Consider the following 20476-nt stretch of genomic DNA (forward strand, 5'->3'; position numbering starts at 1 on the left):
AAAAAAAAAAAAAAAAAGTGGTTCCTAACAGAAGCCACAATGACTTGAACAAATCTAGTAAAGGCACTTCCCATTGGCTTTTGGTAACGATATTTTGAGAAGCCTGCGACCAAGATGACGATAGAGCAAAACATTGCCACAGTTGGAACCGCAAATCTCCAGCTCCAGCCCTTCTTCACTTGCACATAAACTAGAAGAGTAATACCCAAGAGTGCACCCATGTTGATGGCAAAGAAAAACCAATTGAAAAATGAATACTTCTTTTGAGGAATTAGGGAGGACCCAAGGCCGAAAACAACGACGGTTTTGGCACTCATGCTCTCGAAGACCACGACAGATAGCAGAAGGGAGCCTGTTGAGCCTACTCGTGATCCCCTTCACCGAAATGATGTAGAGGTTCTTTGCCCTATTGTTATCGGCTCAGTTCACCGTTGCCGCCACCGAAAGACCCAACGACATCCTGAACTTGTTCCCTGGAAAAGAGACCACAATGCCCTTGATATTTGGTCGCGTGTCGCACGGAATAATGCTTCCTGTCAAATTTAACTGCTGGATTTGACAAAAGGGCCATAAATATGCTATTTTATTAGATCGAGAGTCAAAACTTTACCGTTGATTATTAGATGGCTAAAACTTTATCTGGAAAAGAGTTGGAGGGCCATTGAGACTCTTTTCCCATTAAACAATTAAAGTTTGAATATACTTGTCGCTCCAAAGTTAGAAGTTTATGCAATGACATTGTGACTTTTCTACCTTTGGAGCTTCAACATTTACATTAGCTATTCTCACAATCGTGTGATTTACACATTCCACCTTGTCTATTTTTAAATTTGAGTGGCCATATAACAAAGATATACAAGGTTCGACTCTCATCTATTCCAAATATCATACATAAAATAGAAGAAATAAAATAAAACATATTATACATACATTCCACCTTTCCTTTCCTAGTATATTATACAAAAAATAAACATAAAATAAAAAACTAGAAGAAATAAAAACATAAAAATATAAATATAAAATGATTTTGTAGCCGAGTCAATCCAAACCAATTACTAGCAGTTGGACTTTTTAACAGCCCTCATTTCATGCCTAGTTGCACTTGTCTTCTTTATTGAGCTTCATTCGTCACCGTCAACTTTTCTTTCAATCCCACCTTTCTTTTCAATCCACGTCCACCAATCTCTCACAAGTCATCATCATTTTCCCCTACAACAACACCCCCCCTCCCCCAACCGGCTCCCGCCAACCGCCTTTTTCTACTCTTTTTCTTCCCATCCCTCGTCCTTCCCCCTCCGCTTTTTCACGGCCTCTTCTCTCATCCGCTCTCAAAATCTTATTTCACCTTTTATAACCATTTTCCTGTTTCTCTTGTACGCCCAAGTTCGCCATCGAATTTCACCTGAGCGATTGGTTGATCTGCATAAATCGATCAATCGCTCGTGCAATAGATTTTTTTTTTTTTCAGTTCGTCGTAATTTATCAGGCTGATAAGGAAAGGAAGAGACCAAAGGAAATGGCGGAGGAGCAAAAATTGCAGGAGCCCGGAAGCCACAGGCTCTGTGCTAACAATTGCGGTTTTTTCGGCAGCCCCACGACTCTTAACCTCTGTTCCAAGTGCTACAAAGATCATTGCCTGAAAGAGCAACAACTGAAAGACGCAAAATTGGCCGTGGAGAAAACCCTAACGCCGCCGGAGACATCCTCGGTCTCGCCTCTCCCTTCACCGGATGTCAAAATTGATACTATTGCTAATCCTGCAGAGCCGAAGGCGCCGGCGGAGGACACTGTCTCTACATCGGCAGCTCCAGCCGCAGGCGCGGCAGCGCAGCCGAACCGGTGCGCGAGTTGTAGACGGCGCGTGGGATTCACGGGCTTCAAGTGCAGGTGCGGAATCACGTTCTGCGCATCCCACAGGTACCCCGAGCAACACGGTTGTACTGTTGATTATAAGGCTATGGGAAGAGAGGCTATCGCCAAGGCCAACCCGGTTGTTAAGGCCGACAAGCTTGATAAGATCTGAGCCGTTGGATGGAGATTATTGATGCGTGCCTGTTTTATGATTGTGAAGTACAGGGCGATCTTTGATTGCGGGCCCCTTGATGGTTGATCGACGGTCGGGAGATTGTCGGATGGAAATGTTTAATCGATTCTGGTAGTAGACAGCTAGGTTCATTCTCATGTGGTGGATATTAGTTGGAGGGATGGACCATTTTCAATTCTCTTGAAAAATGGGATTGTCTACTCACTACCAATATTAATTCCCAGCGCCCCCCTCTTCCCCTCCAAAAAAAAAAAAAGGGATTTGTGTTTTATTTCTTAATTAATAATTACTCCTTTGAAATAGATGACTAAAATCTTCAATTAATTGTTCCATGATCCGTTCAATTAATTGTTTTATTTCTTGCTTTGTTGATAACTTTTGTTTTGGACAATTATGAGAAATTGGACTATTAGATCATTTAAAACTAAAAGAATAATTTGAAGTTGTGAACTGGTATAAATTTCAACCATTGAGCAAAGCTCAGAGGCCACTAGAAAATAGAAAAGGATTTAAGTTAAAAGAACTTAAGGCCTTGCTTGGATTGCTTGTTTCCGTCGGAAAATATTGTCGTTTTCTGTGATCACATTTCCCTATCACCTTTTTCCCTCACATATATCAAATCGCTACAGTAATTTTTCCATGAAAAATGACGGAAAATGCAATCCAAACACAACCTAAGTTCCTTTTTGGCTATAGCTCATAAGGGTTTAAACCTATCTACAGTTTAAATTTTAAAAAATTTAAAGGTGGTGTAAGAGTATATTTTTGATTAGTTGAATCTATATATCTGCTAATTTCTTGCACAATCTATTTGAACTTTCCTTTCTGAAGAATAGAATGATAGATTAAGTTATATAAATGTTATCGTTATTAACAAAAAAAAAAACTAGTATAAATTTCTTTGAAAAATCCGCGGGCTTTGATACATGGACGTTTAGATTAAGGGAATGATAGATTAAGGGCCTGTTTGGCACTCTAGTTTTTTACCAAATTTTTTAACTACTAGTTTTTTAATAACTTTTGCTACAGGAACCCCAAAAAACTTTCCAAAATTTTTTATCTACACACTTAAAATATCTAAAACACAAAAAAAAAAAATTCCCTTCCCCTTTTCTTCTTCTTCCTCCCCTACCACCACCTCCGGCGCCGATTTCCGGTGCCAGTGCCGGTCTTCTTTTTTTTTCCCTCTCCCCCTCTTCCTCCCATCTTGTCTTTTTTTTTTTCTCTCTGTGTTTCCCCCATTTCCTTCCCCACTTCTCTGTGAAAAAAGAAAAAAGAAAAGAAAGATGGTGAGAAGCGGGAAGAGGAACAGGGGAGGCGGGGGGTGGGAAAGGCAGGGCAGAGGGTGTGAGGACCCGCAAATTTCTTATATTTTTCTCAAAAATGCCTTTTATTTGGAAATTACTATTTATTAAATCCCTACTACCCAATCATTCCACAATAAGTGTAAATAAACCTAGAAAGTAGGGTTTCACTCTTCGGTTTCAAGATTGGAGCAAATTAGGGTTTTTGCGATTTTTCGCCGGATGAATTTTCGGTACGGAGCAAAGATCGAATTTGGTGATTAAAAGTGACTTTTAAGTGAGAAATAATATGTGATTAGGAGCAATGAGATAAGGTTGGTGAATAGGAAGTAAAAACCCTAGTACGTGTGTTTTTAAGAAAAACGGCGTGAACCAGCGGGTCCCGCGCACTACCGATTGAACGCACCACTTGACCACCACTTTCTTACCATACAAGCTTATTGATATTTGAGCAAAATATCTTCTCAATTTCCAGCTATCTTGACCGAAATTAGAGGCTAGAAATAGCAATGAAAGAAAGAGAAAAAAATGAAAGGTGGTGGTCAAGAGAGAGAGAGAAAGTGAGAGCAAGAAAACAATTTCCTTCTTCTTGATCTTAGCTATCCAAGTGGGAAAATCAACTTCCAAACCGATTAAAGTACTAGTTGTGGTCTTAAGAAGCTAGAGCAAACAAAAATTTCCAAAGGAGGTGGAGTATCACTCTTCCAAACTTTGTTTTGAGGTATAAAATCTGATCATGGTTGTTGTCCATTTAAATTTTGGTTTAAGATGATAGTTAGCTCCTGTTTTGGCTTGATTATAAGATATGCAAGTTGTTGTGATGATTTTTGGATGATATATGCAAGTTAGGGTTTAATAAATTTCTGCCTAAACTTATTGTATAGCTAGTATATGTTGTATATAAGGTTATATAAAGGGCTTTGGTAGTGTTGGAAGTAAGAAATCAAGGAAGGTTGGATTGAAAACTGAAAATTCCAGATTTCTGGAAAATTTCCCCCCTTTCTGCCCGATTTTGTTGCTGCATGTTAGAGGCCTAATTGGCCTTAGGTTAAAACATGAAAGTTATAGAGAATGGTATTTTATAGGTACCTACAAAATTTCAGCTCAATCGGAGTAACGTAGGCCGTGAAAAGACCAAAATACCCTCACTGTTTTAAGGTTTTTCCCAGTAGTCCGTTTGGTCAGTTTATCCAGTTTATCACGTTTATTCACTAGGATCCGTACTGATTTAGTTTTTTTCCAAAACATGAAAGTTTTAGTATTCTGATTTAGCTTTTAAAAGCCTCCAAGAACACCTTAATCGGACCTTGGTAACCTGAGATATGACCATTCCAGTGCAGAGCGGTTAAATAGCCGACTAGTTGGATTTTGGTTCTGTAAATTGAGGATTTGACTAGGTTGCATTGAAAACCGGACTAAGTGATCTTCATGAACATTGTAGCCCTGTATCTTAGCTTCGAAACTGTATAAGTTGCGCCTCAATCCGATAAGCGTAGCCTCGGATGTGTTATTTCCGCAACCACGCGTCAAATCTGTCTTTTGCTAGATTGTATTTCCGCACTTGTTATTACTTTGATTCTTGTTCTTATGTTGTTATGAGCCTATGGAATGGCTATTTACTTGAATCTATGATATGTATGACTTTGGGATTGGTTGAGAGAAAAATAATGAAGCCATAAATGGCTGGAAAATTAGGTAAACACAAAGGGCGTGCTGCCCAAATTTACGCTCGAGGACTATAAAAATACACTTGCGACTTGGGTCGAGTTGATATGAATAGTACTTGAATCATCTAGGGTACGTGAGTCTTCTTGTTTCGAGGTATATAAGTAAGGATTTGGCAGAACTTGTACCCTTGAGAAATGAAATAATGATTGCTCGAAGCATGTTTTCCTTATACTTTCAACTCGCATGACAATTTCAAGTATAAATGTTACAAAGTTTTACTGTTTAAAAAAGCGAGCAAGTGTTTCACGACTACTATCCAAGTGAATTCCAATTTCTTGATTTTTATTGAACAAAACGTCTAAGTTTCGAATCTTAGTCATGTTTCAAAGTTCTCAAATTGAATTTTTATCGCAGATCTGGACTCCAAACCTGGAGTATAACTGAACGTGAATACTAGAAGCACTATATCTTTTGGTGAGTGCTTTCAAATACCGAATTGCACTAGATACTTGAACTTGATACGTGACCAATATGAGTACATGTTATATACGTGAATTGATAGGGCAAGAGTGTACTTTATCGCACTTGCCCTTACATGATATACTTGTTTATTGTTGCAATTGACTTGATATACTTGTTTATGATGTGCGCACTTCCTGGAATTCCAGAAACCCTGTGGCGAGTTACTCTAGTCGAGCCGGCAAGGGTTTGGTCGATTGGGTAACGAACCCTGGGTCTCTTGTTTTGTCGAATGGAGTGATATCTCCTCGACTAATCGGTATATTCGAGTATTACCACCCGTGTTTCTTGAGGATTTTGGGCCCAGTTGGGGGTTGAACGGTGGACGGAGAGTCGTTTAAATGGTGTTCTACTGGATTGGTTGTTTACTTAAAAGTTGACGGAGTGTCAACTGTTACTTGATCAAGCTCTGGAGATGCAAATGGGAATTTGGCTCCTGAGAGCCTTCCGTATCCTTATACTTGAAATTGATTATTGCTTATCGGATTGTTGTACCTTTTGAAAACCAAAAGCACTTTATACTTGCTCGTTTGAAAATTTGCTACTTGAAGTATTAGTGTTTATCTTCGTGAACTTGTTAAGCTCGCTATCTCTTGCTACGTTGATACGTGTACTTTTAATATGGTCAATTTGTGATTTGGAACCTCACTGGGCTTTTAGCTCATACTACGCTATTTGTTTTTCCTTACAGGGGGTACGAGCGAGGCGTGAGATATGTAAAGACTAGCGTAGACTAGTTGTTTTGACTTTTGACTTGTACTCGCGCTATTCCTCGAATAGAATGTTTTGTACTTGGATTGTATACGCCTTGAACCAGTTTGAGTATATTGAGGCTTTGTACCATGATTTTTATCAATGTAAATTCTAAGCTTGAATTGCGACGCTATTTATGGTCCATGGATGTATGCACGTGTTACGAGTGAGTGAGTTCTGACGAGAGTTGGGCAGGCGGTCCACCGAACCCTTTGGTACGCCTTAGGAGGAGGTGGGGGTCGTCACAGAGGGGGAAGGGGCAGAGGTAGTGGTGGGGGAGAGGGAAGGCGGGGCAGAGGGGGTGGGGGGTGGCTGCTGGTGGAGTGGCTGCTAGGGGTGGCGGAGGTAACGGGGAAGAAGAAGAAGAAGAAGAAAAGAAAAAGGAAAGAAAGAAAAAGAAAAAGAAAAAGAAAAAGAAAGAGAAAAAGAAAAAGAAAGAAAAACATTAGAAAAGGAAACATTATATTTCACCTAGAGGTGGCAATTTGTCCCAAGTCCCAATGGGTTACCCATGCCCATGGGGACTTTGGGCGGGATGGGTATTGGATTTTGATATTGGGTTTAAAATGGGACAAATCCCAATTGTACCCATTAATTGATGGGAATACTTGGGAAATACTTGGGTACCCATTGGGCTCAAATAACAAGGGCTCTGTTTGGTTTAACTATTTTTGGGGGGTATTTTTGAAATATTTTATTATAGCAGTGTATATGAAAAATTTTTACTATAAAATTTTTTTGAAATATTTGATATACTAATATGGATGGGATGTTTTTTGAGTTATTGTATATTACTGTAACATTGTATTTGAAAAACTTATTTTTTGAAAAAATAGCCAATCCAAACGGAGTCTTAGATTCAAAAATTATCTTTAACAATTTTTATAGTCATACTAGAGAATATAATCTAGTAGTTTTCCTAGCCATTATGCACAAGAATTTTCAACATTTCAGTCAATTTAGACCTGTCATCTTTGGACAATGATGAGAATAAATATTCAATACCTTAAGTACCTTGGCCATCTTGATATATGTTGGAATATGACTGTATATCTATTTTTTCCTTTATTTGTTAATCCAATTTTTGATGGGAATCCTGAATATAAAGCACTTGCATGTTTATTTAATAAAATTAAAAAAAATTTAATAAATCAAAAATATTAAAATTATATAAAAAATAAAAATGAATTAAAGGAAAAAAATATGTAGAAAATAGATTTGGGTATTGGGCGGGATCAATCTAAACCCATCCCAAAGTGATCCCGCCCAACTTAGTCCCAAAATACATATGGGTAAGATTGGGCCCAAACCCATATGACCCGGTTCCATCACAAACCCAAGCAAATCCCGCCCATCCCGCCCATTTTGCCACCTCTAATTTCACCTTACAAAAACTTCTACAAAATTTTTCACCTTACAAAAATTTCTACAAAATTTTTTCAAAAACTTCTACAGTGCACTACAGTAAAGTTTTAGACAAACTCCCAAAAAACTCAGGTTCCAAACAGGCCCTAAGTTATATACTCCCTCCGTCCCATTGTTATTGTCATAGTTCACCTTTTTTCATGTCCCAAAATTTGAGTCACACTACAATTTTTTTCTCTAACATTCCATTTGTAGCCTCAAAAGAGACATTGATAAAATAAAAAACAAGTATGATGGAACCCACAAAAGCAATAAATAGACATCCAAAAAAAAGGTGCGTGGACAGCACCAAAAATTTTGATGGCCATAAATAGGCGCGTGCTTGGCAACAGCATGAAAAAGAGCTTACATTTTACATGGACCCACAGATTCTTTTCACATCACCATAGACAGCAATTAAGATTTGATATCCGTCAAAGGGGCACGATTGGAAAAAAATGTCTCACATTCAAATTGATTGAACTGTGCATAATAAGTTAGAATCCCCAAAAACGTCCCTTATTTTGGGACGGAGGGAGTAAATGTTATCGTTATTGAGAAAAAAAAAATAGTATAGATTTCTTTGAAAAATCCGCGGGCTCTGATCCATGGACGTTCTGGTACGCAAGTAAACATTTCGTCTCGCCCAATTTTATTTCCCAGGCCCAGCCCCAGCCCCAACAAATTACAGGATGAGCCAATTCAACCTGAACGCCGCGGTCCGCCCAAACAAGTATCATTCCTGTAAACATTATTCATGCCCGTTGCCTAAAAATCTCAGCATAATCATCTTTGATTCTGAGCTTCCGAGAGAGTGTGTGGGATTTGAGTGAAGAAGGAAGGCTGGCTTCTGGCATCGCATGGTAGCCAAATAATCTATGGAAGTAATTCTACCTTCCTTTACTTCTTTATTCACGCCAACTCCATCATCATTCTCTGTTAAACCATCCAAAAACCCATCTCGAATTTCTCCTCCTTTCGTCCCTTTTCCCCTTAAAATCCCTCCTCCACAAAACCTCTCCGCCTTTATCACTCTTTCTTCTTCTTCTTTTACTAATTCTTCTCGTTCCTTTTCCTCTAAAACAACAAGAGTCCCAGTATCTGCAGCAGTTAGTACTACTACTACTACTTCCTTGCCTTCAATATCAGCTGGTTGTGATAATACCAGTCCTCAACGCCACTGGATGGTTCTAATGCAGGAACCTAGTCCAGAGCTTAATTCCAAAGAAGAAATCATCGATTACTATGTGAAGAACCTTGAAAGAGTTGTTGGCAGGTGGGTATGTCTCTATAACCTTTACAAGATGTCTTCTTTTTTGTTTACTACTTATAATGCAATCTGTTGCGTGCACCAAGTATTTTCCTTGAATTTTGCTTTTTAACGTTTTAAATTTCATTCATATGGCTTCGTCAATTTGATTCCAAGTTGCCATTTTGGACAGTGAAAAAGATGCCCAGATTTGTATATATGATGCTTGTTGCACCAAAAACAATTATGGGTTCTGTTGTGACATTGATCAAGATGCAGCTGATGAGCTAGCTCGTAGGTTCTTCTTAACTGTCTCTTCCTCTTTCCTTTCCATTCTTTCGTTTTCTATCGTATGAAATTAATTATCAATATAAAATCTTTGCCTTGTTCAATATTTAGTTTTGTCAATTGCCAGAAGTTTGAACACATTTTTATAGGTTTTTGTTCTGTCCTTCGAGAATGTGTAGAGGAGCAATAGTTGAGCTGACTTTACTGTCGCATGGGCAATAGGTTTACCAGGTGTTCTATCAGTAAGGCCGGACCTCGATTTTGGCTCTGTACAAAAGGATTACAGACTCTCGGAGTCTGGAGTTGAGTTGAATCCTCCATCAGGTTTATACAGCAGGAGTCCCTTGTTATTTACTCCCGGGACTTCTAAACACTGGATTGTTCGTGTTGAGAAGCCACTTGGTGTGCTAATCACCAAGAAACAGGTTGTTGATTATTATGTTCGAGTTCTAACCAAGGTTATGGGGAAGTAAGTAGCTGAGTTTTGTGTATTTCTTTCTTTGTTCTTCTTTTGTTTGCATCATGAATATCAATATACATCTAACTTGAGGCGCCATTCATCGTAGTGAAAATGACGCTCAAATGTGCATATATCACGTATCTTTGCAATCAAATTATGGGTTCTGTTGTGAACTGGACGATGCATGTGTACAGGAGCTAGCTGGTCAGTATATCTCCCTGCAAGTTCATTATGATGCATTGGTTTGTTCATCACATCACACTCAATGTCTTTATCTACTGCAGGTGTTCCCAGTGTTCTATCAGTTCGTCTGGATGAAAATTTTGAGTCCAATGATAAAGATTATGGAGGTTTGTCTAACTACCTTCATTTCATGAGTCAGGTCATTTTGTTCTACATTATGAAGAAAACCCTTGGGTCTTGTTTTTATAGATAATTCTGTATCAGCAAATCTCCCATTTTGAGGTCTAGTAGTTCTTTCTTGATAATATATATGGTTACGTCTGAATGTTTACAGGTCAATTCATGTTTAGCATACTTGACTTAATGACTTTGGATGAGTTTGTCCTCAAATCATAGGTCTTAAGAGTGGCTTTAAGGTGGAACTATTTCATTTATAATTTCTCATTCTGCAGAACTTCACCTTATTCCTCTGCTACTGTTTTTGGTTCTAAAATCAGTACAAATCAGAAAATGAGGTGGTCTTTTAGCATTGATTATTAATTTGTTGAGTGAAACATCCCCACCATTGTTCCTGTTACTGTGTCAGTTGGTACAGTGGACTTGTTCAGTTGGATTGTTTTCTGTGGATGATCTTTTCACACCACAATCACGTTTCTGCTTTACTTTAGCAAACTTAAAAAACAATTTCAATACTCTTCTCTCAGGTGAAAAGTTAGAAAATAGTGGCCCTCAAGATTCTTCATCACCGAGTCAAGTGACAAACATTAAGACTAAGAAGCTTTTTGTCACAGGTATCGTGTGGCTTCCATGCCCGTTAACAATTGATTGTCATTTATCTTTTAGAACTGCTTTTCTTTTTGCTGAGAAGTGCTGAAATGTGATACATATATTCCTATAGATGTTAATGCTCATAATCATAATTGTGTATTAGACAGTCAAATGCAGCCTTCCTAGTTTGGAATCCTGGATCAGACAGTCTATTGTTAAATTTTGTCCAAGAAGCTACTGTTTAATTGGTTGATATGCTCTACGTGATTACCAATGGCTTAAATTAACTTCAGCACTCTAGCCCTGAGCTACTGCTTGATTGCAAGCATCTACTGCCACAGTTCTTTTTGTTTGTTACCTTTTTGTTGTTTTTGTCTTTCTTTAAATTCTGGAGATAGGGCGAGTGGACTTTTGTAGTATGACAAGTAGCTTTTGTCATGTGATTACAATGATTATGCTATTTATCATTATGTAAGTGAAGAAAATCTAGATGGAGCTAAAAAGTAACTTCTGGTCTTCTGATATAGTGTCCTTAGAATTCAATCAAATTCTCTCTTGATCCAAATCTGCATGTGAGAAATCCTGGTCTGCCACTGTGCCCTGATCTTCTGTAGTGATTTTTTTTTTTCAAATCTTTACATTGCACGTGCCTGATATGAATATTTATAAGCTTTAAGGGGGGGGAAGAGATATTCACATGGGGCAACACATTTTTCTTCACAATGTACTAAGCCAACATAATGTGTCTTACTGCATCCTGTGGCAGGTCTATCATTTTACACTTCAGAGAAGACTCTGCGGGCAGCATTTGAAGGTTTTGGCGAACTTGTTGAAGGTATTATGCTTAAATGCACTGAAGGACTTCTCTGGTTATGGTAATTTCGATTTTTTTTTGTTTTCACATAATTCTAACCTGGTTTAGTGTTAATCTATTACCACTTGCAGTTAAAATCATAATGGACAAGATCTCTAAAAGGTCCAAGGGTTATGCTTTTATAGAGTACACCGCTGAGGAAGCTGCAGCCACTGCCCTTAAAGAGATGAATGGCAAGGTAGCTTTACAAGCGTAATTGTTCTATGTGAAGCAAGATTTTGAATTTTAGTCATTTCACAGTGTGAAAGACAAGCTGAGATTGTTTCCTTCTATGATTACAGATAATCAATGGGTGGATGATAACTGTTGATGTCGCCAAGAAAAATCCACCAAAATATTCCAGAGGACGCCCTTGACCAGCTACCTGAATTTTTTCCAGTGTGCCTTCAGCCTTCCTTTTAACTTACGTGGAGTTAAGCTAACCTTAACCTCGAGCAAGCCCGAGTTTGCCTTGATTTCTCAAGTTTTTTTTTGGTGTAAACCTCTCGGTATCCAATGACCGCATTGGGCCCCTGACTAGTCGGAATCAAAGCACTGTTGGACCCGTTTTAGGGGCTGCTCTCTCAACGTTGTTTCCTCCATCTGAGAATTGTTGATTTCTCAAGTTTTGGCTTCCAACGACGAGAATTAGGATAATAGGATCATATTGCAGCAAACTGGAGGAAATCCATCCTGGTTAATTTGAAATCAAATTCACAAGGATTACTCCCTATGGCACTTCCTATTGCTCCTTTTGAATGCTGGGTTTTTTAGGGTGCAGAACAGTTAATCTAGTGCAATTTACACGTTCTTCAAGGTTTCGACGCTAAATGTTTTTGCCTCAAGATTATTGAAATGCAGGAGAGGAAAATGGCTGGTGAGCATGGATGCCTCGCAATTACTTTTAATTTGTATGCAACTTGTGTGAGCTTACTTTAGGCTTAGTTTGGGAGCTTAGGATAGAAAAGAGAAGAAGGGAAAACTTAAGTTGTGAGAGAAGAGGAGAAGAGAAGAGATTGGAGAATTAGTGGAATGATTTTGAATATGGAAGTTATTAAATATTTGTTTAAGACCTTTTTAAGGACAAAATAGGCATTTTAAAAGAAATTGACAAGCTTCCTCAAACTTTCTTTCCAATTTGGGAGAAAAAATTTTGACAACTATTCATCTTTTTAAATCCTTCCATTTCATTTCTTTTCTTTCCTACTAAAAATTAACTAACGAAAGAAAACTTAACATTTTCTTCTTTCCCTTTCTTTTCTGTCCAAATCCTCCGCTCCCAAACGAACCCTTAAAGCTGTGGAAAATGACAACTACTCAGACGTTGGTCTGAATGTACATCCCTGTTACCTCATTTTGCTCCCAGTGATATTTTGCAATTGCTGGGTGCCTCCCTCAGTTCAATAGAATAAATAATTAAGTGCGACAGTTACCTTCCTAATTCCAAGTGTTGCATTAGCTTTCGAACTCTGTTTTCCAACCCATCCAATGAGCTTATGTTTCTCTGCGTCCAAATGTTGTTTAGTTCTCTATGATTATGAAGAACTAATCTATGACATTGGTCTTCTTGTTTCATAAGGTTTTTATAACCATACACTCGTCTTAACCTATGCTTAAGGAAGCTCCTCCTTGCCGTGGATTCTAGCTCCAGATTTTATTTTTTTTTTAAAAAAAAGGAAAGGAAAGAAGCCACCTTTTGGTCTCATTTAATCATATTCTTGATTGGTATCATGAAGACAACACAGTATAGAGTTTATTTTGTGGGGTTTGGAACAGGATGCAATCTCAGTTTTTTACTGTCCGCAACCTATTTGCCAGAAAAGGAAAGACAGAAAGAAAGATGCTCTGAAGTGGGCTACTTTCTTGTCTTCTTGATTTTAGACTTGGGACGTAATATGATGAAAAAAAAAGTTTCAAGATATTATAACACAATGCTTGTTTACGTAAAAACTACACAATGCTAATCTACTTGAAAACTACTCATCATGGGTGTAAAATCATGTGCCTAGTATTTTTTTTCTAATCAAACACGTGTTTATGCAAGAATAAACCCGTACAATGCGTAGGGCCTTCAACCAACAGCCAAATTCTTGATAAATAGCCGGGCTAGTTGCAGCTTTCATGCCATGCACCCACATCTTCTTGCATTCAATCTTGTTTACTCTCTTCCAATACTCCATTTTACCTCCTGAAGCTGCGTTCTACTTCTGCAAGAATCCAACTTTCCGGACCTTTTACTAGTTTCGCTTCTCGCATAATTAATAGATGGAAAAGCATACAATGTTGTATCCCTCGGCATACTTCACATTCTTCATCCTTTCGATTTCTTGGACAGCTTGTGCTCCGGGTTAGCTAGAAAGCAAATTGCTAACACTTTGTTACTTCACTTTGATAAGTACTTCTACATAAGAATCTGATATACTGCTAACTAAACTATCATGTCTTTCTTGGCGTGTTGATGATCGGTGTGCAGAAGCTGTAACTGGTGCCAAAGTGCAGTACCGTCATCTCAACGGACACCATCATCTTCAAAATGCTCCGAACTCGCCGAAGCTTTTTGTTTTCGGTGACTCATATGCTGACACCGGTAATTCGCCAAAATCCACAGCAATAGAAAGCATTCAATATGGGGTTGAGCTTTGCCGGATAAGTACTTCTACATAAGAATCTGATATACTGCTAACTAAACTATCATGTCTTTCTTGGCGTGTTGATGATCGGTGTGCAGAAGCTGTAACTGGTGCCAAAGTGCAGTACCGTCATCTCAACGGACACCATCATCTTCAAAATGCTCCGAACTCGCCGAAGCTTTTTGTTTTCGGTGACTCATATGCTGACACCGGTAATTCGCCAAAATCCACAGCAATCTCTTGGAAGAAGCCATATGGGGTGAGCTTTCCGGGTAAACCGTCAGGCAGATTCTCTGACGGTCGCGTTCTCACTGATTACATAGGTACTACACATTGCTTTAATTTCCGACCCGCATGCTTATTGGGCTCCTGTATGAAATAGTCGACAAAATTTATTCATTTTTTTGGAACATCTTTTACCACCAAATTAGCAAATTATTTTTGTTATATCTTTGGTTTTGTAAAACTTGTATAACAATTACTTTCCTGGCTTTTAAATCTTTTGCATGGATACAATACAATGAGTAGTTCTCAATGCTAGCTGCTTGTGAAATTTTGCTTGACCCTCATCATATTTGTACATTCAGCTTCATTTCTTGGCACAACTTCTCCAGTGCCCTTCAATGAATGGCTGGGATTAGGCGAGAAATCTGCACTGGAAAATGGATTGAACTTTGCCCAAGGAGGGACAGGTGTGTTCACAACATTGGCTAATGGACCAAATATGACAACACAGATTAATGTTTTCCAACAACTGGTTCAAGAAGAAGAAGTGTACAGCCCAGAAAACATGAGTTCTTCAGTTGCTTTAGTGTCTGTGGCTGGCAACGACTATGCTGCTTATTTTGGCAAAAGTGGCACCAATGAGGTAAGTCATACAAGTAGTTAAGCTAATCCCATCTGTGCAGTTCCTATGGTTGATAGATAAACTGTGTGGTTAATTAGAAGTTGTACATGTCCTTTTTCGGATAAGAAATTGTGCATGTTAGCCGAGCAGCTTAAGAATATAGAGTTTGTAAGCAATAGTTTTCCAGTTCATTTTGGGGTCCTTTTTCGTTTTTCTTTTGAAATTTATTGGTTGGAATTTTAGTAGATCGATCAAAAACAAGAGGTAGGTAGAAGTAAATGAAAAAAATGATCGAAAAATCGAAAAGGAGCGTTTATGATTCATCGATATTCAATATTGCTATCGAGTCAAAAAGTAATTTTAGTTTTACTCAATATTAAAAAAAAAATTTAATTTTACGAGTTACCTATGATTTGATTTCAGGAGAAATTACATCCATAGTTATTTATTATACTTTGTACAACTTTCATGTCAATGGCTCAAGTTTGTAGTCCTTGGATTGATGTGGAACATTGGAAAAGCAGTGTTATAGGATATAAAAGTCTCCATCATAATGAAGGTGAGGTGCGGTAGTTTAGAAATTCTTGACATCCCCATGTACAGTATACTGGAACTTAAGCAAACTCGTATGCTGTCACCTAATTTCGAACTTCATGAAATCAAGAAAGCATTGGATCGTTGATTTGAAATTCACTGGAAAGAATATAAGTGATCTGATAAATAAATTAATTTTGTATTACTACTGAAATATCTCACTCGAAAACAAAAACGTACGTACTTGAAACAGGATTCGCCTGCTTTCACTAAATCAATCATGAGCCAGCTTGTGTTGGATCTTCAAAGAATACATGGATTAGGAGTGCGGAGAGTAGGCGTTACAGCAATGCACCCCTTAGGGTGTTTGCCCATAACGACTGCTTCCATGTCACATAAAAATTGCAGTGAAAATGGAAATTCGCTGGCCAAATTCCACAACCAAATGTTGCAGGAAAACATAGAGAATCTTAACAATGAAGCTGGTGCTCCTGTGTTTGTGATCCTTGACCTCTATAGCGCTTTCATGTCTGCCTTGAACCTGCAAAACAACCATCCAGGTAATCATACACAGCACCAGGCAAATATCAAGATGCATAGAATTCAAATCTATCTGGTATATATCCACAATGTTGATACAACGCGAGAAATTAAATTGGCCTGTCTACATTTTTCTTGTCCATGAATGCAGGAAATTCGACGTTTGAGGATCAATTAAGTCCATGTTGTGTTGGTACTGAAAGGGGTTATACATGTGGAAGTGTCAAGGGTCTTGGAATAGAGAAGTATATCGTATGCGAGGATCTCAAGCAATTCTTCTGGGATGACATTCATCCTTCGCAACAGGGTTGGGAAGCAGTGTATTCAGCTCTGAAACCTTCTCTTCAGAGCCTCCTCAATTGATCAAACTAGTATAAATATTCCATATGTGCCAGTGAGGCTTTTCAAACAACTACTGTAGTATTGATGAAGTTCATGTACTTGGATGTATTAATCTCTTCTCTTTGGTTTGTCGAGGTTTGCTTTTACACTATAGACTTAAAAGGATTCGACTACCAGACCATGCGATCAGTTATGTATGATGCCTATAATTATTATTATAGAAATTTGAGAATATCGAACGTGTTTCAATAATTTCCAGGTTTGTTTAACTAAATGCAAATTGATAATAAAAACCCATAAACAGAAATCAGAATAAGCAATTTACTACAGCGGCTACATCATGTAAAGCTATGATCACTTCATTTCTAATAAGACTTTTCTGAAACTCAATTATTTATAGCTCATCATTCAGCATACAACATGCTCTGTAGCAACTTAATTATTTTTTGCAAACCAAGCCATTCCCTTCCATCCCACTCTTGCAGTTCAAGGCTGGATACTCATGCACAGGAGAAGCAGAATTGGCTTTCTCAAGAACCTTCCCACCAAAGCGAGAAACAGCACAATCGGCACTAAAAAGTCCCGAAGTCAAGTACTTACGGTCACCGCCCATGACTGGCATTACCGCATTCACCTTCATTTTGTTCACGTAATCGCTCCTATAGGTTTGTCCCAGAACTCCATCAGTTGAATCGGTGATGTTGAAGAATTTGAACCCAAGCTCCAAATGGGCGAAGCAATCCTCATCAGTAATGTCATAACCATGAACTTTTGATTCTTGAGCTGTTATTGGAACCACATTGGCGGTGATCCTGAAATTGTTCACGGCTTCAACCACAAGTCCGTTATTGTTGCTTGTTCTCATGATACTGACATTGGACGGGGCCGGAAGTTGCCATTTGGATCCTTCTTCAGTGGGGAGGGAAATCGGATTTCCATCAATGGATATAGCGAGTCGATCCACATTGTCGTCCCACGTTGAAGTCCTTTTTGCGGCCACGAGGATTCTGTGGTCGTCGAACATTATTCCAATGGCCTGCACCCAAGTGAAGTCTCTGCGCAAATTGGGTTTTCTTTTGCCAATGAAATGACCATTTACATGAAGATTGGTATCCGAAACCAGGCAGAAGTCCTGATCCTTGCGGCCATGGAAGTAAAATGTGTTGCCATCGCCCCCAACGAATCGTGGATCCTGACAAACAGCGCCGGGAAAGTTGCAACCTGGAGATAGAATAATTGAAAGGGCCAAAAGTTAGAAATTCAAGAATAAAACTTGCACTAGAGAGCTACATTGGTCTGCATTAGTCCAAGCACGATTTTGAAGTCCCAAATTATAGTGGAAAGCACAATGTTATGTTAGAGAGGGGAATGCCGTGGTAATAATTATAATGTACAGTTACTGAACTTACTGCAGTAAGCCTTGCAGGTGACACAGTCCACATAACAGTTGGTAAGACAGTCTAAGGGGCAAAGGAAGGGGATATTGAAGCAGTGAGGAAACAATTTGGAGCGGCATCTCACGATTTGGGGTTTGACAGGTATCACGGGTACTGATGGTTTCACTGGCGATGGCGGTGGAGGGGGTTTGGGGATTAGGTATGTAGGAACTGGGGGTTTTTCGGCCATCACCGCGAGGACAGCAGGAGCCCAAAAGGCCAGAAAAATGAAATTGATGCATCTCAGAGGAGTCATTTTTTCCGTCAGTGCTAGTAAGATGATGTATGAATAGGAAACTGGTACAGATGATGTTCGTGGGAATTAAACTACCTAAACATCCCTTTATATACATACATGTGGGGTGGCTAAAGCGGGGGTCATGTTTTAGGCCAGGCTTCCACCCAGAAAAAAATGGCTTGCCTTTTTTTTTTTTCAGAGAATGCCTTATGGTTCAGGAGCTTGATCAGGCAAAGAATGCAACCCCTGAAGCTGAAAGGCCTGAACCTGGAGAAGCTTTTTACCAATTACCATATGTTCTTTCACGAGATTTTCATATTTACAGTGTATTCCGTATGAAGAGACTTGCACGTATTGCTACTAGTGCATCAAGGGCTTCAAAGTTCAACCAACCATGTAGGCTATCAAAGTTGCTCTCTGATAAATTGTTGAACCAGTTTCCATTTTTTCTTTAGTCCCTTTTTCCTTTGGAAAGAAAGGGTGAGGCCACAGGCGGAAAGGAAGCGTTTTCTATTTTAAGTAACGTCTTTCCTTCTTTTTTTTATCTATTTTGTGTTTCTTGTTCAGCTGCTGTGTAACATGTGTCATGCGTTGGTGACTTGTACAACTATTGGCAATCTGTAAAAAGGAAGTAAGGTCTAACGTTTCCGGAAAAAAAAAAAAAAGAAGTAAAAAGGAAGTAAGGAGTTTGGAAATTACAATACCAAAGTAACAAAATAACAAAATATTTGTTTTGTCCAAAATTTGTTTTTTAACCAATAAAAATGCTCCAAACAAGATTGCAGAATTCATTAATTTTACGAGTAAATCTTATATACGCTGACAATATGTATACACTATCACCGTTGGATACATGACACATAAGCTAATTTTAAATTTTAAATTTAAATTCAGATAAATTGTCATGTATCCAATAGGGATGGTCAGTGTATAAAAAATTAATCCTAAGTTTACATATACGATACAATACAAATAAGAGAAGATTGTGGACTCTTATTTGTGTAATTGACAGTATTAAATATATTAATAAAAAATATGAGTAAATCTTTTCTACATTGACGGTGTATACACTATCAGCGTTGGATGAATAACAATCATGCAAAATTTGAATTTGAAAGATTAATGCAAAAAATATTACTAGATTGTGGAACAGCAGTTTGGGTGGACTCACCGCAATGCTTTTGTAGTTTAGCCCTTTCAAGTTTGGGCCTAGTTCATCATACCAATCGAGCAGCATCAGTACACCAAAGAAGTCCAGGAAAAGATATCCAATAATGATACTCCAGCCGCATCTTGTATGAAGAGTCCAAAAAAGCCCAGTCATATCTTATAACGCGGTACCCATGGGCCATGATAGAACAGGCGAATAAAAAAAACAAATGAAATGGGAAACGAGAAGCTGAAAACGCACTTTTGTACTACCAAGTTCTGTACGCATTCACTTTTGTACTCCACTGTTTGTACTGCAACAAAGTTGGGACGTACGTGGAATTGCATGGCGAAGAGTGAATAAGAAGGACCGACTTGTACTGCTGTTTCTTTTCTGAAAAAAAAAAAGAACTCTTACTGCTGGCCAGGCCAATGATAGTGGATTTATTCGAAAATGATGATTGACTGAGGCCGACCAGAACAAATGGCTTTCAAGGAATCCAACATGTTTGGTGTACCCGTTATCTGATGAAAAGTTTAAGATTTGGCCATCCACCGAGCTTAAGAGCCGGATTGGATTGTTTTTTTTTTAAAAAAAAAAAAAAATTTTTGTGGAAAAAAGTATAAGAGATAAAAATGCTGATTAAAAAATGAGATCACGAAAAAGATAAATTTTTTTTAAAAAAATAACTATCCAAACAATCGTATATCTCTTTTTTTGGATAAATTACATAAATATGTGAAAATTGAATATCGTCTTATTTCTCATATTTTCTGGACCATTTGATAGTTAATATTATGAAAGTGATACACAATTTTTTATACATAGATGGGGATGATATAGATGAGTATGATTTGCATCTATGGTTTAATGTTCATACTAATCATCTGAGACATTATAAATCATTGTATAATAAATCGATATTACAAAAGCAAGTTTTCACAATCCTTTCGCCAATGATCTATTGAAACGTAAGGTGTGTGTTTTTTTTTTTGTTAAAAAAAAAAAATCCTCTCACTTCTCCTCACAAACCAATCGTTTCTAAGAATTCTGATCATTGGGTCAACTTCAACGATCAACATGAAACACTATAGTGAAATTCGGGCATCTAGAAAATTATAACAAAAACAAAAAAGAAAGAAAGAACACGATGATTTTCTTCATTTCCTCCAGATTCGGTAGTTCAATTTTTATTTTTGGAGCTGCAAATATGCAATTGCAACCTCAATTCTTCACCTGTACTAGTGTTTTAACGTCCAAGTGTAG

General features: G+C 38.1%; 4 protein-coding genes across 4 annotated transcripts; 3 read left to right on the forward strand and 1 right to left on the reverse strand.

The window, feature by feature from the left end:
• The first annotated feature begins 1015 nt into the window (after nucleotides 1-1015).
• Nucleotides 1016-2300, forward strand: LOC113761429 (zinc finger A20 and AN1 domain-containing stress-associated protein 4-like). Its single transcript, XM_027304413.1, has one exon. The coding sequence runs from the start codon at nucleotides 1517-1519 to the stop codon at nucleotides 2021-2023; it is 507 nt and encodes a 168-aa protein (XP_027160214.1). The 5' UTR covers nucleotides 1016-1516; the 3' UTR covers nucleotides 2024-2300.
• Nucleotides 2301-8468: 6168 nt separating this feature from the next.
• Nucleotides 8469-12324, forward strand: LOC113761834 (organelle RRM domain-containing protein 1, chloroplastic). The gene is made up of 9 exons (XM_027304985.1): nucleotides 8469-8968; nucleotides 9135-9235; nucleotides 9452-9698; nucleotides 9796-9893; nucleotides 9974-10039; nucleotides 10577-10663; nucleotides 11407-11475; nucleotides 11586-11692; nucleotides 11796-12324. Exons 1-9 carry the CDS (start codon nucleotides 8571-8573, stop codon nucleotides 11868-11870), a joined length of 1248 nt encoding a protein of 415 aa, XP_027160786.1. The 5' UTR covers nucleotides 8469-8570; the 3' UTR covers nucleotides 11871-12324.
• Nucleotides 12325-13758: 1434 nt separating this feature from the next.
• LOC113755922 (GDSL esterase/lipase At5g03610-like) lies at nucleotides 13759-16407 on the forward strand. The gene is made up of 7 exons (XM_027299786.1): nucleotides 13759-13840; nucleotides 13967-14080; nucleotides 14222-14446; nucleotides 14711-14991; nucleotides 15672-15693; nucleotides 15771-16064; nucleotides 16196-16407. The coding sequence occupies exons 1-7, from the start codon at nucleotides 13759-13761 to the stop codon at nucleotides 16405-16407; spliced, it is 1230 nt and encodes a 409-aa protein (XP_027155587.1).
• A 418-nt stretch (nucleotides 16408-16825) lies between these two features.
• Nucleotides 16826-18204, reverse strand: LOC113755935. Its single transcript, XM_027299788.1, has 3 exons — nucleotides 18174-18204; nucleotides 17796-18092; nucleotides 16826-17607 (listed from the first exon to the last, which is right to left on the reverse strand). Exons 1-3 carry the CDS (start codon nucleotides 18202-18204, stop codon nucleotides 16826-16828), a joined length of 1110 nt encoding a protein of 369 aa, XP_027155589.1.
• Between the last annotated feature and the right edge of the window lie 2272 nt (nucleotides 18205-20476).

This window comes from Coffea eugenioides, chromosome 2 (assembly GCF_003713205.1).
Source record: "Coffea eugenioides isolate CCC68of chromosome 2, Ceug_1.0, whole genome shotgun sequence".
Taxonomy (NCBI): domain Eukaryota; kingdom Viridiplantae; phylum Streptophyta; class Magnoliopsida; order Gentianales; family Rubiaceae; genus Coffea; species Coffea eugenioides.